The sequence below is a fragment of the Thermobia domestica genome, chromosome 5, assembly GCF_964235325.1.
Source record: "Thermobia domestica chromosome 5, izTheDome1.hap1.1, whole genome shotgun sequence".
NCBI classification, from domain to species: Eukaryota; Metazoa; Arthropoda; class Insecta; order Zygentoma; family Lepismatidae; genus Thermobia; species Thermobia domestica.
The window spans coordinates 153,487,478-153,505,672 of record NC_137458.1 but is presented as its reverse complement, the minus strand read 5'-3'; the positions used below and the strand labels follow the sequence as shown (position 1 = coordinate 153,505,672).

General features: G+C 35.4%; 1 protein-coding gene across 3 annotated transcripts in view; it reads right to left on the bottom strand.

Moving 5' to 3' along the window:
- Lmpt (four and a half LIM domains protein limpet) overlaps window positions 1-18,195 on the bottom strand; it is a 934,906-nt gene that overhangs the window by 444,420 nt on the left and 472,291 nt on the right. The window contains exon 1 of one of the 3 annotated variants that reach the window (XM_081759224.1): window positions 2,599-3,178. The exons of the other annotated variants lie outside the window; for them this stretch is intronic. Coding sequence (XP_081615350.1) covers window positions 2,599-2,825 — 227 coding nt within the window. The 5' untranslated portion in view covers window positions 2,826-3,178. Of the gene's footprint in view, window positions 1-2,598; window positions 3,179-18,195 lie in introns of those variants that run through there. 3 annotated transcript variants of the gene reach the window in all.

Genomic DNA, 18,195 nt, shown 5'->3' with positions numbered 1-18,195 from the left:
GTGAAGGAATGGGAACCTAGAGTGAATTACGTACCTGGAGAATGCAACGTCAAATACGCTCCTTTGGTAGATCCTAATAAGATATTACTACCGCCACTTCATATCAAGTTAGGACTTATGAAAAACTTTGTGAAAGCCATGGACACATCTGGTGAAGGTTTCAAGTATTTGCGAGATAAGTTCCCTAACCTGAGTGATGCTAAGATTTCAGCGGGAGTGTTTATTGGTCCCCAAATTAGGAAATTAATGCTTGATGATAGCTTTGACAGCAAGTTAAACAGTGCTGAGCTAGCTGCCTGGACAGCATTTAAGTGTGTTGTGCGCAACTTTCTGGGCAATAACAAAGCTGAGAGTTACACAGAAATCGTACAGGACATGATAGAGAAATACAAAGAGTTGGGTTGTAGGATGTCTTTAAAAATCCACTTTTTGCACTCCCACCTCAGCTTCTTTCCTGCTAACCTAGGTGCTCTCAGCGACGAACAGGGGGAAAGATTCCACCAAGATATAATGGCAATGGAGAAAAGGTACCAGGGACGATGGAATCCTTCAATGATGGGGGACTATTGTTGGGGTCTTGTTAGAGAATGCAACATTTCTTACAAAAAGAAGGAAGTAGTGTACGTTTTTGTAACCCAATGGAAGTTTCATATATTGTGATAGTTTTGATTGTCTTTTCATGACCTTTTGGTACATTTGTATTATTGTTTATTGTAAATTGTCACACTTGTAAATTATATTGTATTATATTTTATATATGTGTTTGTGGTAATAAAGCAAAACGTTTTACCTCAACTTAAGAGATCTGAAAGCATTACTATAAGGTGCAATAAACAGTACACACAGTATACATACAAACATATTTATTTCTCTAGAAAGAATAAAGCGATTATTACGAAACTTGGAGGGTTTGTTAAATATGAATCAAAGTATACTTAGGTATAATTTCTATGTTAGTATATGCAAGGGGACAAGATCTTGGGGTGTAAAATAAACGAAAAGGGAAATTTTTGAGGGATTTTCCCTAAAATCCCTCTGTTACGGGAAAATCATACATGATGGAGAAAAACCGAGTGCATATTCGAATTCAGCGCAAAAAGTTCCTTTAAGAACAGGTATTTCTTTTTATGTAACAAAACCTTTGTTAACTAGTGTATTCATTACTCATTAATATTATTCTTTTTATTTATTTGTTTTGCAAATTTGTTATTAAATAATCTGATCACACAATTTTCCAGGCAGAATTTTAAGATGTTCACGAGCAAGGAATCAAATCTTTCGTACATCTTCGTTGTTTAAGAGTACAAAGGGCTAGTACCCACTTACGCTGCTCTTGTCAATTTACTTAATGGAATATAAAATACGATATACGGTATTTTAACAGAAAAAGATACTATCCTATTGGTTATGCAACCTTTCGTCAAACAAAGTGTTAGAAACAACCAGAGAAACTAAGATTGAAATACAAATATTCAGATCATGTCTTGCCCCCCCACTTTTAATGTCCAACCGCCGCCACTGTCCTCAACTAATGGTTAGTGAACAACGGGGCGCAAGTATGGAGGATCCACCGACTTGGGACCCCACAAACTTTGAAACTCGACATATATTTGTACGCACTCTTAATAAAATTCTACTTGATTAGCAGAAAAATTATTGATGTAGCCTGAAGATTCTGATCTTGTACTTCATTTGTACTCTTTCTTTCCTTGCAAAGCAATCCAATTCAGTCATATTTTGCTAAGAATATATCGTTTATTCTGGTGTGGAATAACACCGGTTCAATACTACATAGATGAACTGTACTGCATTATTGTACCCCCCCAAAAAAAGTTTTGGACCCCTCCCAATAAAAAATTTTGGGTGCGAGCCTGGTGAACAACATTGAAACATATAACAGTATCACGTCAGGGGCGTCATTTTGGAGGACAGGAGGCAATTTCTCATTGAACTTGAAAATGTATACTTTTTTTAAAAAAATGTCAATCTACACTAACATACTAATAAAAAGAGGTGAAACTAATGACGGTGGAGAACCTTACCCCCCTTCCTCCACGCAAAGTGAAAGCGACGCTGCTCTATGAAATATCAAGGGATCGAAAAGACCAATCTCACCAATTTTTGGATAATATTTGAAAAAAAAATGAAATAACGCTTATGCCGGTTAGGCTAAAGGAGACTGTGATTATGAGAAATGAATGAAACGGTGGAATGAAGAAAGTGGGAGAAAACGGGAGAACCCACAAGCACGGTGTTTGTCCACCACAAAGTCACACGGTGCGAGCTGGGTTCGAACCAGGGACCCCAAGCACCGGAGGTGAACGCTCTACCACTGAGCCACCGCGCCCCCTATATAATATTTGGAAAGTCCGTTCAAGTAGGCCCTATGTGTGCTCTGTTGTGACATATCCAAGAAAAGATCCTAAGAGGGCCTAGTCAAACTTTGACAGGGCACGGGAATCCTCAGAAAAGCTGCCCATGCAAATAACAATAAGAATTAGTTGTAGAAATACTCTCCAAATATTTTTTTTAAAGGTCATGGTTCAACAAATCATTTAATTTCATTCTTAGTATTTAAAAGAATTCTAATGAACTTACTTCTCATTCCCATTGCATTGACACTTGCGCGTGGGCTTAGTGGTCTCCTCGCCCCCATCAGAGAGCGCGTGCTGCTCTTTGGCCACACGTACAGATTCGGCGTCAACTTGACTGCGAGTGCGAAGCTTCCGTCGTACCGCCTTGTGCCGCTCACGAGATGGGAAACTGGGATTCTTCTTTGGTAAGGCGCCGGTGGCAGGTTTAGGACAACCATCATTAACACCCATTATTTAACACACACACACACTTATTCTTGGGTTTTAAAAAAATAACACTAAAACACTTGCAATTATACACACTCATAAATCACTATGTATCGGTAAAACAAGCACAAAAGGCGTAAGTCCACTAATAAACACTTAGAAACCACGTGGTAAGCACCTAACCACCCACGCAGACAGTGTATTCACCCTTGCTGCAGTATAGCCACTGTTAAATGACAACGAAGCGATGTGACGGATGCACCTCATAATACAATATTCTGAAGAAGTTTCCGAAAGCGGGGAGGTATGGAGGAGAGGCAATACTCACACACTATATAGATACTCATACACACACAGGAACGTGACGCAAGAGGAGAGAGAAAGAGGGAACATGTTACCAGCAGAAGGAAGTCACCTTTGCTTCGTAAACCAAGGTCCATGAAGCTTACCGACTAACTACCTGTTAAGATTTCTCCCACAGTGTTGCCATGTAAGATAAAAATATAACTGTTGACGTTTTCTTAACAATAACAATATCAATTCACCAGCCCTAACCGGATTCTATCTACTATTTGTTGTATCATCCATCAAGTATCATTCTTCAGCCAGTGCTATATAATTTTTTAGAGTTCCTTTTCTCTTTATTGCTATTAATATGGAGTACTTTAAAAAACATGATTCAAAACATCCGTTTGGTTGCAACTAGTGTGCAAACAGTACCAGGATCTAGTGGCTAGCGTCCTCGCCTTCGACACACGGGATTCTGGGTTCCATTCCTGTACGCCTGTCTTGATATTTGAACTCAGTACGGTGGTTCAAATTCCGCCTTTAAAAAAAATCTTGTAGGTCCACTTCTCCTATAACATTGGTGTTGAAAAAGACTATGTACCAGCTGAAGAGAAAAAAGTAGCATTTCCACCCAAGGATGCTAATTAGCGTCCATCATAAGTAACGCGGTCACCTTGCTATTTTGGCTTTGACTCTTGTAATTCTGACCAGACTGATTTCTTTCTTTCTCTTTCTTTTTTTTTTTTTTTTAAGTCAAATAAACATCGAGCCATGGTACATTCATTAATCAAACTGTAGCCACAACAAATAAATGCTCATATAGCAAACAGCGGCCAATAGATGTACAACCATTTGCGGAAGATCGTGATACATATAATATAGTATTATTTAGATTTCTGGACTCTCGGCATCTGGCCATGTTAGCCCGTCATGGGTGAGGGATGACATTCCTCAGTGAGCACACTATTCGGGGAAAGGGAAGGAAGGAAGCGAACTGGGACCTATATGTTAGGCACCATACCATCCCGGCATTTGCCTGGTATGAATGAGGAAAACCCTGGAAAACCTCATTCAGAATGGTTGACCTGAAAAAGCTTTATACTGGCCGAGTACCCCAATCGGAAATCGAACCCGGGATGGCTTGTACCGAAGGCAAAAGCGTTAAAGACTACGCTATGCGGGCCCACGATATAGTATTATTATTATTTGGTAAAGATAAGTTAGATCTACCTTTGTTTTTATTTATTTATTATCTTTTAGTAGAGTACTTTAAAAGAAAGTGGAATTTAGCGTCCTTTTCAACACAGAATATATGAAACATGAAATACAAATGACATGAGCTCACAACGGGAATCAAACTCCGGGTCTCCCGCGCCAAATATATGCATACGGTAACCATATAGCTACAAGGGAATTCTACTTTTTCCTATAAAGTAGGTTAAAAAATAAAGCTGGCGATGATCAACATTATTAAATTAAATTTAAATTAAAAAATAAAAAGTAAAAGCACGACGCTGTCACGTTAAGATGTTTTAAGATAGAAAAGCTTAAACAATGTTTAAGTACGCTCGTTTCTTCACTGAAGTACTTCTAAAGCCTTATAGACATTCAGTAGTGTTGTAGATGTTTTCAAAATTCACCTTTAAAAACTCGTAGATTCAAAAAAAAAATACTTTACTGTATTATCCCGTTAACATGCTAATCCAGCGATTCGCCACACGCTAAGGAAAATAAAGCAAACATCCATGAATCATAAATAACAAGTTTAAAAATACAAATTTAGAAGTTTGTACACTAGCATTCCGTAGTTTAATCCGTTCTGCAAATAATTTCATAGTCCTCATTTCTTTTCCTTGTTACTTTTTTTTTTTAATCAAATGTAACCTTGAATTAGAAATATGCCAGTGCGTTTAAATTTTAACGAAGTATTTATTGTTTGTTTCCAATAACTTTGACAAATTAATTGCCTGCTAATAAAACCAGACTAAGCTGGATAGTTTTATCACGTAGCACGCGTAGTTACAAAATTAAAAAAAAAAAAAACTCCCACTACGAACGAACAACAGTACGTATGTCTTGATTCTATAAGAAGAGATTTATACTTTTAAAAAAAAAATCTGAATGCAAGATACGGAAATACATTATAAACAACCACCAAGCAGTAACGGGAAAAATAAGAACATGGAGAATGTAAGTTTGTTTTATGTGAAATGTGCTTCAATTCATTACAGTTTTCCTTATTTTATAGCCGAGCATTGAACACAGAATGTATTTATGGCTCTCGATACTTTGGTAAACAAAGCTTAGGTAAGTTAGAAGTTTTGGTTTACGCAATTTATGCTTTGTGGACTAAGTTATTTATTTATTTATTTTTTATGAAGAGAATGATTTATATTTTAGAGATTAAAATATTCACTCTTTTCCTATTTTCAGCTTAGTTTTCTTTTACAAGTAAACATATAAGACTTTTAATACTTAATCTTGTTAGCTTAAAATAATAATAATAATAATAATAATAATAATAATAATAATAATAATAATAATAATAATAATAATAATAATAATAATAATAATAATAATAATAATAACAATAATAATAAACAGAACAGCATATCCAGAGTAGGGACACAGCTCCTTGCATACAGTGCATACAGAGCCGTCTGTTTGTTCAGATGGCCTCACAATTGTGTGATAATGTAATCAGCACATTGGCTTCCAAATAATTTATTTCTAGCTTCCTAAATCAAATATTCATTAGAAGGTCCCCAAATATTTAATCTCATACCCAGTGTTCTTTCAGAAAAATGTTTCGGGGGGACGGCGCACTTAGTATTCGGAGGGACACATATTATTTTCACACGGTATTACTCTATTTATTATTATTATATTATAGATATATTATTTTGGTCTCCTCCGGGGGGGAAGGCACTCTCAGAGCTCCGGGGGTCAATGCCCCACAATAAACATGTCTGGAAGAAATACTGCTCATAACTGTTGAATCAACATCGGAAATTATTTGCTTACACCGGGAATCGAACCACATGCAACTTTTATTGGTCAAATGATTTGATTTCTATGCACGTGTTCTGGGTTTGATTCCCAAAGGGGATGCATGAAAACTTGTAAATCTACTTTACGTGAAAGCACAAAATATTATGTTTTATTATAAAGTTTCACATTCCAAGGTTAAAGAATACGTTGAGAACGACATTGAAAGAAATAAATTATGATAAAGGAAGACATTAAAACAAAAAGAAAAAATAATACTCCTACTCAACTGAATTAGCAACTTTCAGTATTTTGAAACCATACAAATTTGTATGTATATTTCAAATGTTTCCAATAAACTTTATGCTTCCCTTGCGAAGATTGAGCATTCTGCTAAATATTTTACGATTTGGACTAGATGATTTTAAGATTATTATGATCTATTTTAGCCTTCCTTGCTGGTCTAGTGGGTAGCATGCGCGCCTTTGTTGCAAGTAATCCCTGGGAGAGCGCAAAAAAATTAATTTCACAATCACTCACTTTCATTAATTATAAGATTTAGGATTTTTTAGATTTCTGGGCTTCCGGCATCTAAGGCCATTTAGTCCTTCACGTTTTGAGGGTTGACGTCCCTCGGCGAGCACACAATCCGAGGAAAGGGAAGGAAGAAAGGATTGGGGAAGGAAGGAAGACTTATAAGTTACCGCATTTACCTGGTGTGAATGAGGAAAACCTCATTGAGGGTGGCTGGCCTGAAAAAGCTGGCCCCGCGAGCGCGAATCGAACCCGGGACCGCTCGCACAAAAGGCGAGAGCGTTAGCGACTACGCTTCGCGGGGCCAGTTTCATTAATTATTATACAGAGCCACACAAAAGAACAAAAGTTCTGTTCAGCGGACCCCAGGGTGTGGATACGATGTATTTTGTTACACAGAATCCAAATTTCGATACCCTAGGACGATTTACCGTGTAGATTTTGTTTTATAGGCGAAAAACGTGTAGCCTCCCTATCCAAAATCGCTCAAATCTTTTGCCCATAACAAAAAATTGACACGCTCAATCGTTCTGGATTTTCTCTCTAACAGGCGTATCAAGAGCTTTCTACACCTATAAGCCGTCACGTCTTTTATTCACGTGACACCCCAGCTTGCCTCACGACACTAGATGGACGCCGAAAATTGAGAAGCACCGACAGGGAATCGAACCTAGGACCACGTGGACGTGAGTCTAATGCTTTAACCACTAGACTATAAAGTCTCCGATTCAAACAAATATGGAAAGTTCCTTCGTGGCTAAGCGGTTAGCGTACACGCCTTTGGAGTGGGAGACCCGGGTTCGATTCCCGGTGGGAGCTCATGTGGTTCATCAAGCAGTAGGTTCCGTCTCATATAGCCTCGCTGCTGAAAGGAACGTTAAACTCAAAATCAACTCAAACAAATATGGATTGGAAAGAGATAAGTAAAGAGGTTTCGCTCGTAAAATTTTTGTAGCGTGGGATCAGATGACCCTTTCACATCGTTTAATGTAAGTCAATATTTCTAAGGCATGTCAATGGATTAGAATCAGCCAAGCAAAGCAACCTTTTATCATTACTAACAATCAATTCGTGGCCTTGGTGGCTAACGCAAAGGGCGCCGATCCTGGGGGGAGGGACAAGCCCCCCTCCCAAAGCTCATGTGGGCTCCCTCATTGTATTTGTAAATTTACAATATTTGGCATAATTTGAATGCAATTTGTTTTAAAATCCTCATACATGCTTTCTGCATCTGAATGCCCCCCTCCAAATTTACAGAGAAATCAGCGCCCTTCGGTAACGCACGTGTTTTCTGTGCGCAGAGTCCTATTTTCGATCACTGGTGAAGGCATTTGCCTTAGGTACAAATCTGGATGTAGTCTTGGAACATACTTCAACAGTAAGTACCGTTTCACATAGCGCCGATGCTGCAAAGGGACGTTAAATTCCAACGAATTAATCAATCAACTGTTTGGATGTTAAAAAAAAGAAAAAAGAAAAGAAAAAAAGAAAAAGAAAAATTCAGATGTAGTGTTGCCCATGAGACGAAAAGTAAATTTTTAATTTTGAGACAAGACGAGACGAAAAATTTGTCAAGTTTTGTGGGCAACACTACACCTAAATGTTAAGTCTCAAACACTGCTTTAGTGTTACACATACATGTATAAAGATTATAAATTGATAAAGTAGGTGTACGAATACAACGAAAACCATTAATCAACGTTTAAAGATAAACACATCATTAATATACTCCAATAGTAAATATGGCTTGAATGCTGTTATATCACATCCTTCGTGGATCTTTCATAACGCGGATCGATTCTGATTAACTTCGAGACGAAATTAACCTCTTCACGGATATGGCATCAAATGATGCCACATATTTATCGGGAAAATAATCCGATTTTTTTTTTCACGAAGAAGAGTGCGAACTGAAGGTAAGTGAAAACAAGTGCTTCAGAATATTATTTTTACTTACCTTCAATTCGCACCCTTCTTCGTGAAAAAAAAAATCGGATTATTTTTCCGATAAATATGTGGTATCATTTGACGCCATATCCGTGAAGAGGTTAAGGGATATATCAGAACATATATTTTGTACACAAATTTATGAAATGAGACGAGGAAGGCTTTTAAAGAAAGGAGACGAGACTAGAAAGAGTTCTTCCGAGAGTCAAGACGACATTTGCAAATAATAATAATAATAATAATAATAATAATAATAATAATAATAATAATAATAATAATAATAATAATAATAATAATAATAATAATAATAATAATAATAATAATAATAATAATATTTATTATTATTATTATTATTATTATTATTATTATTATTATTATTATTATTATTATTGTTATTATTATTATTATTATTATTATTAAAAAAAAGCCAGACCAGACGACAAAAGTTTATTTCTTGTCTGATTTCGTTTCGTGGCCAACACTAGGTAAGTGCAAATATACAGTAGCCTTATCAAATTGAAAAAGTAGGTTGCAAATACAAAACATTACTGCCTGAAAAGAAGACACCAAAAAAAGGTTTTTCTTTCTTTATTCTTAACTTCAACTGAGCTTTTTATATCTTTAGGTGCAGACATAGGTCCCAGTCACCCAGGGGTAAAAGTGGATCTGAAAAGGTGGAAGGACGGTAGGTAGCGTCATGACACCACGTCGTTCCCCATGCCTATCTTTGCCTATTGTATTTTTTTTTAGGAACTGGAGGACGCCGTAGACATTTTCTCGAGGTGGGGGGATGACGTCCCCCTGCATTCCCCCTCACTTTTACCCCCGCAGTCACCTATATCTTTGACTGAGTTTTGTTCTCAATAATTATTTTGTATTGTAGTAATTTTAACGTAAAAATTGATTAAAATGATGGATGAGAATGAACGATTATGGGTGAATCTCGATCTCATCAGGATTGCGACAAACCAATGCTGAAACATGCCTATAGTTTCCCCAACTCCGAAATGTAATCAACACAGACTGCACTTGCTAACCAACATTTTGACCTAGACACGTTGCACATTTAAAACATTCTTTGCCCTTATGCATCCTTCCAACATCAGTCAATCACGTTCTAGAAAATAATTGATATGACTAAAAACAGGCAATTACACTGTATTCCTACTTGAAACAAGTCTATGAAGAAAGACAAAATAATTACCAGGAAAGAAATGCTAGGTAGGCCTCTGTGTTCTAGAACTCTTACATTGTAACGTAATTCTTTGTAATGCAAACCCGAGTGCTTGAAATAGTTACGACTCACAGAAAGACAGGGACAGTGCTGTCAACTACTTTTGTTTCTGCGACTTCTGGGAAAAGCATGACTGTGTTAAAACGCTGAGGCAAGCAGTGCATAATTAGAGAGTGAATCACTGTTAATACACTGTAGATGGAGAGCCAACGTAATATTCAAGTGTCTTATTCTAACTCAAAGGAACAAAACGCGAACAATATAAATAAATAAATAAATAGATAGATAAATAGATAATTATTTTGTTTAAACGGTATTGCATCGCAGTTGGAAGATCCTAGAATTGCGATGCAAACGAAAAATTGTTTATGATCATAATTTATTATTGAAATGGAGTAATTTTGCAACAGAAAACAGTATATTATTCTTTCCCTTATGTTAGAACGATTCTCTTATTATCTTTACATATAGTTAAAGCTCACTGATTAATCCCTTTCGAAAACAGATGTTTCCGTTTAGGTGTCTGTTAGAATGTCAAGAATACAATCTACTACGGACTGCAAACCAAATTACTGGAAACTGACTGTAGAATTAATGACATCAGGAAATGAATATTTGTGTGAAATTAAGCTATTTTGTTTTCATAGTAACAGTGAAAGGTCATTTCGTATATTGCGTAATTCTAGTTTCCCGTTTCTTGAGGTCATTACTGATTCAAAACTTAATAAAAATAGAAAAAGCCTTGTATGGACACATTCAAACACAACTATGAGTTTAAACAATCTGTGCGATATGAAACTTAAAAAGTGTGTTGCAATTTCTTCTTTAGCAGTTTGCTACACAACAATCAAAACCTGAATATATAGGCTATATTGTTTGTGTTTTGTTCCTTTAAGTACATACACACATAAGTAACATACAACGTTAGTCTGAATACACGTTTTAGAGTAGGTATGCAATTTAGAACCAGTTTTTCGTACTTCCGATACTACGTCTATAACACGAATAAAATTTACGCATAGTCGTAAAAAAATCGTCTTTCATTTGTCCTTTATTTTAACTAGAACTTAGGAACCACCAAAAGCTTCTATACCAGGTGCTTATTTCTAATATCTTTTTTTTTTCACGTATATCCCTCCACTACAGTTGCCTTTTCTTTCTAACTTACTATATATCTATTCAAACACAGGAGAATGGAAATGGCCATCCTGTCGTCCTTGCTCTGTGTGTTTTGTAGCTCTATTAGCTGTGCTAGTAAAATGTATAGACATAACTCTTTCAACGAATTTCATATCACATCTTCCCCTTTATGAAATTATCTTCCCAGCGACAACTCTCCGACTAGTAAGCTTTATATTCCGATTGTTGTTTCCGCGATTATTTCCAATTATTAAGCTCTTTAATTATTGCTGTTTATCGCTTATAGTTGAATATGCGTCTCAGCCGTATATAGGAACAGAAATAACGGATTGGCAATAAATATGGAAATAAAAAAAATCTTTCAAAATTAGAAGTTCAATCGTTAAATGTATAGATTCTGCTACTATAGATCCTAATTGGGGGTTGCTTCACCCCAATATAGAGCATTAGAGCCCAGAAACCCTAGTGTAGAGCATTCATACGGCAAGACAAGACGTTCAAGTTATATCAGGGGTATAGAAGCAAAACGTACTAAATCTATTTTTCAATTTTGTCAGGAGACGAAATAAAAGTGACTCCCTTATGTTTCAGACAGTGGCGGATCTAGAAGGTAAAAACTGGGGGCGGGCAGCCAGAACTCAGGCTAAGAGAGGTATATTATGAGTTTACTATAAACTTTCAAAAATATATAAATAACGGCTTAAATTATTTTTGTCTCTTAAGAAACAGGGGATCTTGCCCCCCCCCCCGGCCCTGGCCTAGATCCGCCACTGGTTTCAGATTTTTTTTTTTTTTTTTTTTAGTGGTCACTACTTAATGGAGATAAATTAAATCTACCACTAAAGAAAAACAATTGTTCAACAATTCTGAAACACAAGGGAGTCACCTTTGTTTCGTCTCCTGACAAAATTGAAAAATGGATTTAGCAGGTTTTGCTTCTATACCCTGATATATACATTAGAGGTCATCTGGCCCGTATCCAGGGGGCTCTAGGGGGCCGGGTCCCAAAATTTTTACAGGTCTCATCTAAAATTTTTACGGTAGGCTTGCAAATGAACTATCATATGGTTATGAACTGTAATACGGGTGGATCGCCTCCCCCCTATCTTCTGCCGCGGACCGCTCCCCTATATTTTTGGGCTGGCTACAGGCCTGGAAGTCATATAACGATTGGAAAACACCCATCATCCCATGTCTTCGATATGTATCTTTATCTAAGTCATCTCATGTCTTTGTCGCATATATCTTTAAATTTTATGCCTGTAATAGTACCCAGCCACTTTAGTCATTAATTATTTATTAAAAGGGATAAAGTAGTGTTTGAAATGATCGTATTCAGAATCTTGTTTATCGAAACATTACTTTACATGACATTAAAAATACGAACATGTGGCGCACTTACCCTAAGTGGTCAAACCAAAACAGTCGTTTTTAATACGGTGAAGCCTACATTTGGTTCTTTCCGACAGATATCAAAATGACAAGTATCAAAGTACGATATAACTCCCAAAACGTAAATTACTTAAAGAGTATTGGTTAGATTGACTTTCAGAACCGAGGCTATATGAAACGTGGAGCTACAGCCTAACGTGGAACCGGAACACATGAGCTCACACTGGGAATCGATGCTCGATCTCCTGTGCCAAAGGCGCGAACGCTATCCAGATAGCCACGAAGGGAGCTGGAAGAAGAATATTCTGAGATCAACCGAGGGAAAAAAGAAGCACGTTTCTGACGAGAGATAAGCGACGATGATTCCAAGTTCACAAAGTTCATGTTTACATTCGGCATTTACTTCACGAACAAACACGAAACTCTAGAGTACACGTACAAATAGTTCTTATCAGAAGAAAAAAGTTACATTGACTCGAAAAATATTTCTTTTCGTGGGACAATAAATTTGTAACGTAGAGATAACCTTTGTGTCTTTGTCTATCTAAAATAAAGATTATAGTAGTATTAAAAATGTGTCTGGTCCACAGGAGTTGAATGTCGAAGAAACAAACATTGCCTATATGAATCCAATCCAATGATTGTACACACCTTCTTCCTTAAGATTCTGTCTATTTTAAATTATTGTTTCTTAATTTTCTTATTGATGCATCCAAGGCAAAATAATCCTTGTCTCGAACTTCGGTGCGTAGACTTGCTTCTGAGAGAAGAATTGAGGTCGTCTCGTCTCGAAAAGGTATCACAAAAGTGATGTTTCGTCTCAGGAAGTGCATCTGTTCTTTTGTAAGGGCTATGTCTTGTCCCATATCTCGTTACAAAAATTCTGTTTCATTTTGTCTTGTAGACAATCTTATCGGTACGAAAAAAAAAATCCCAATAAATACTCATGTATTTCGAATCTTATTTAAACTGAAATTCATGTCCCATATTATATTGGTACTAGAAAAGAATGTAAAACCATAAAACAAGTAAACATTTTGAATTGGCTAAACATAACGTATTTGTGGTAATGCTATCGACATAATTTGATTCCGGTAAGTTTCAAAGAAATGTGATAAATATGGAACTTATCCAATATGTGATTATATTTGGCAGTGAGCTTAGTGTTATCTACGAGACGAGAAATAACGTTTCCTCGTCGCGTCTCGATTCTTTAGAAAGCTTCCCTCGTCATGTTTCGATTTTTCTCATCTCAGAAACAATTATCAACAAAATTTACGCCCTGATTCTTAATTTTATGAACAAATTATCAGAATTTTTCCGGGTTTCGAGACGTCCACGAAGAGTGTGGTATAACAACATGTAAACGATTTTCAACGAACTTTCGTTACTGAATTGTCTATGTGTCTCTCTCTCTGTGTATGTCTGTTATTTGCGATTTTTTTTTCAATTTTGAGCCCTGCATTCGATAGAGCATTAAAAACTAAAAAAAAGTGACGGAATTTTTCACGTGAAATTTTTCTTACCTTTCCTGAGGTATTGGCCAAAAAAAATTCCGATTTTGGGAGATTTAAGGAGCCATATCTCCGGAATCGTTAAGTCACAGAGAGATCATATTAGTGTTTATCAATACCTAAGAGGATAGTAATCATTTTGGTACCAAATAGTAACCGGTGGCCATTTGGTATATCTGCATTTTCAGTATATATACACGGAGATAAAAAGTGACAGCTCAATATAGCCAATTCAACAGATCCCCTAATACGCAAGTTCCAAATATGTAAGTGTATTACCTATTGAATTGAATCAAATAAATTTAATGTACAATTTCATATAAATTTCGAAAAAAATAATTACGTTCGTTTTGGCAATGCTCTTTGAGCATTTTCAACTGGTTTATTTTTGCAGTATATTATTTAATGACTTGCACATCTTCAAACGCTAATTTATTTATTAAATAGGGGATGAATGGGGACGTCAGTATCTTGACTTGATACGAGACGAGACAATACATTTCTCATATTGTAGGTAACACTAGTTGAACTATAAATATTATAATAAAAGGCAGAATTTCAATTATTGTCTAAATTTCCGAAAGAAAATACTTTAAAGAACAAGCAAAAGGAGAGTAAAGGAACTTATTGCTTGAAAATAATGTGAATCATGTAACAATACAAGTATAAAAAGCCGGCTTATTTAACAAAGGAAATTTTCAATTTTTATTTTTTTCCTTTCTTGTTTAAATACAAGCTTTGTCTTCCTGTAATGGATTTTAGATTTTTTTAAAAAAAGTGCCTTTACAACATTAATCACTTGTGGATCTTGTGTTCCATCAAGAACTGGCTATTTTGTTTGTCTTTCAAACTGACATTTCTTTGGTTTACAGGAAGTGTAAGTTATCCAACCCAGCATATCTGTGATGTCATTTTGGTTGCCTAAACACTTAATCCAGCGCCTGTAAGTTATACAACTTACATATTACCTAAATGTTTTGCAGGTTGCCTAAATTCAAACTGGCAGGCAAGAAAAAATGAAATCTTTGAGTTTTACGTCCCACAATTATGCCGGTTAGGCTAAAGGAGACGGTGATGATGAGAGATGAGTGAAATGGTGGAATGAAGAAAGTGGGAGGAAACGGGAGAACCCCGAGAAAACCCACGAGCACAGTGTCTGTCCACCACAAAGTTCACTTGGCGGGGGCTGGGATCGAACCCGGGACCCCAAGAACCAGACGTGAACGCTCTACCACTGAGCCACCGCGCCCCCTGCAAGAAAAAAGGAATCATAACCCAAGAAACAGATACAATATTATTTCGATTTTGTTATAAAATTTCTTTTATATATTGTTTTTCGTTGGGAAACACTATTGTGAACTTCAGCTATCCTAATATTGGAACCTACAATAATATGAGCTCAGTTTACAAAACTAAAGATGTTAACAGCAGTTTTCGGGTTGATGTTAGATTAACAGTGGTAAAACAACATCATTCACAAAACTACTTCTTTCTTTAACGGTGGTAAAACAACATCATTCACAAAACTACTTCTTCCTTTAACGGTGGTAAAACAATATCATTCACAAAACTACTTCTTTCTTTAACGGTGGTAAAACAACATCATTCACAAAACTACTTCTTTCTTTAATGGTGGTAAAACAATATCATTCACAAAACTACTTCTTTCTTTAACGGTGGTAAAACAATATCATTCACAAAACTACTTCTTTCTTTAACGGTGGTAAAACAATTTCATTCACAAAACAACTACTTTCTTTATTGTTGTCCCACGAAATCTAACTACAGTTTCAGCACAGTTATTGTTAACACTACTGAAATATTTAATTAAACACTTTTCTCGTTGACTCTTTAAAGCTCTACAATCAATCCGTTGGGAGCAGAAAACCTACGGTGTCTATTGATTATCTCTTTCCTTTTCAATCGAAAACCCGATTTTTCCTTGATTTTTGAATTTCTCGTGTTTTTTTTTCCTTTCAGAGTACAATAATTAAATGTTATGTCGTGTTATAATGGGAAAAGAAAAGTAGAACATATCGTTGTTTTATCATTAAAATCAAATTTTTTAAAAAAAGAAAAAAGCTCAAAATTTGCCAGACAAAAAACAGTAGAAAAAACTTCGATTTTTTCCAAAAGTTTTTCTTTTCTCAAGCCTTTGTTTCTGCTATTACTTTTTAAATCCATCAGTCAGATTGTTTGAATCCCCCCCCCCAAAAAAAAAGCTACTTTTGAAACCTTGCACTTTCGTTGTCATCAGAAGTGATAATATCACCCAACTCATCTATTATACTACACAAAGGGATTTTTCTCCCATAACATCTCCAACAACTATTCTATGCTCTTCATGAGCATCTCCCGTGTGAGCGGAATATCTCCCATTTGCAACTAATTATTCGTAGAACATTCTATGCCGAGAACAGATTGTGGAATTCTGGGTATTTATTTCGGCGTGCACCGATTTTGCTCCAATTATCTTCAAAACTTTATCGAAAATTTTCATCTTGTGTTATTTACGCTTATTTACAAGTTCATTGTAAGCACACAGGCAAACTGGCAGTACCAAATAAACAACACTTTATAAAAAATAACTATGCTTTTTTTTTCCTTAAACATATTCCTTCCTATATAATAATGAATTTATCTTTTTTTAAAAAAAAAAATATGCATATAATTTTTTAAAAATACTCGGAAAAGGGTTCAATCACAAAACGGGTGCTAATCAAAATAGTTCAAGGTCCTGAAATTTCATATAGTTCATTTTAAACCATGATATCCTCAAAACCAGGAGACATTCACAAAATTCACCTGGTGACATTTCCCTAAACATTGAATGAAGCAACAAAAAATCAAAAGACGACCTTTAGTTGTAGATAATTGTTTCTCCAGTAAGGGGGTTGCTTCATTCATAAGAAAGTATGTAACGACGACTTTGTTTTTGTTTTAAAAACACTGTAAGAAATAATTACTTTACAGAAAGCTATGTAATTCATATTACAGTGACTTTCATGTAAGTTTCGCTCATTTAAATTTAGTAGTCTTACATTCTAAATAGCTCTTACGCATAAAAAGTGTTTTAAAAAATAACCGAATAAAGCTTTCTGCTGTGCTGAGTTGATTAAATCAATTTTGTAATTTACATTGGCAGCGTTTTTCGAAAGCAGCTTCGGTGGCTCCGGTAATTTATTGGTAGAACGATCACCTCTGGTGCGAAGGGCTCTTGGTTCGACCTCAGGAGAGTGTGCAGTGAATAACATTGTGTCTGTGGGTTTTCTCGGAGTTTTTTCTACTTCTTACCATAGTATCGTCCCACTAATAATTTTCTTAATCATTCACTTTCATCAATCACCCGTCTGCTCTAGCTTACAGAGTATAACCGTAAGACGTAAACCAAAAATTTCATTTTAAAGAAAAGCATTTTGGATTGGTTTATGGAATTTGATGTAGGAGTAGACATAATATTCAAACAAGACCTTTCCACAATTTTTTCTTCTACATTTAAACTAAAAATCGAGTTGAAATGCAATAATAATAATAATAATAATAATAATAATAATAATAATAATAATAATAATAATAATAATAATAATAATAATAATAATAATAATAATTCTGCATTTCGTAATACGTATTTCAAGCTGTAAGTACTTTATTTGACACTTATTTCTCTGTTTTGTTATCCCAATAAATTAAATTTCCTTTATACTTTTATCTTCTGTGTTAACATGGCACAAAAATGTCTTAGTTTTCTTAATAAATTGCCATTTTTCTTCTTTTTGCCATTTTTCTTCTTCCTCTTTTGATCATTTGATATTTCTATCTACTCATTTACATTCATCATCAACTCTTAAGTGTATGAGAATGATTGTAATAAGATGCACTGGACGTAAAAAATCTAGAAGCACAAGTGTTTCTGTATGTATTACAAGATAATAAGTACGTAGATGACACGAGCTGAAACTTTTCGTTTCGTCTTCGTTGTTTTATCTGCGTAGATAAAGGGTTTTACTCCTGGGACTAGATGAATCTCTCTCTCTCTCTCTTCTTTTTTTTTCGAAAATAAAATGAAAAAAAAAAAAGAAGATGCCACGTCAACACTTTGCTAAATGCTTTCCGATAACAATATTACGAGATTGTCTGTTTCAAGGCCTTTTCAGAGAAAAATACAGAAGGAAGAAAAAATATCTTCAGCAGACAGAAAGACATCCGGGAAAATAGTTCTCTATAGCTGTTTTCTGTACTATACGTACACTCTATAACAAAGTCGTTGTGAAATGTAAAAATATTAAAAATTGGGTACCTTCTAATGCACGATTAATGTCATAAATAAGCGACGGCAACATTTATTTGCATATTGATT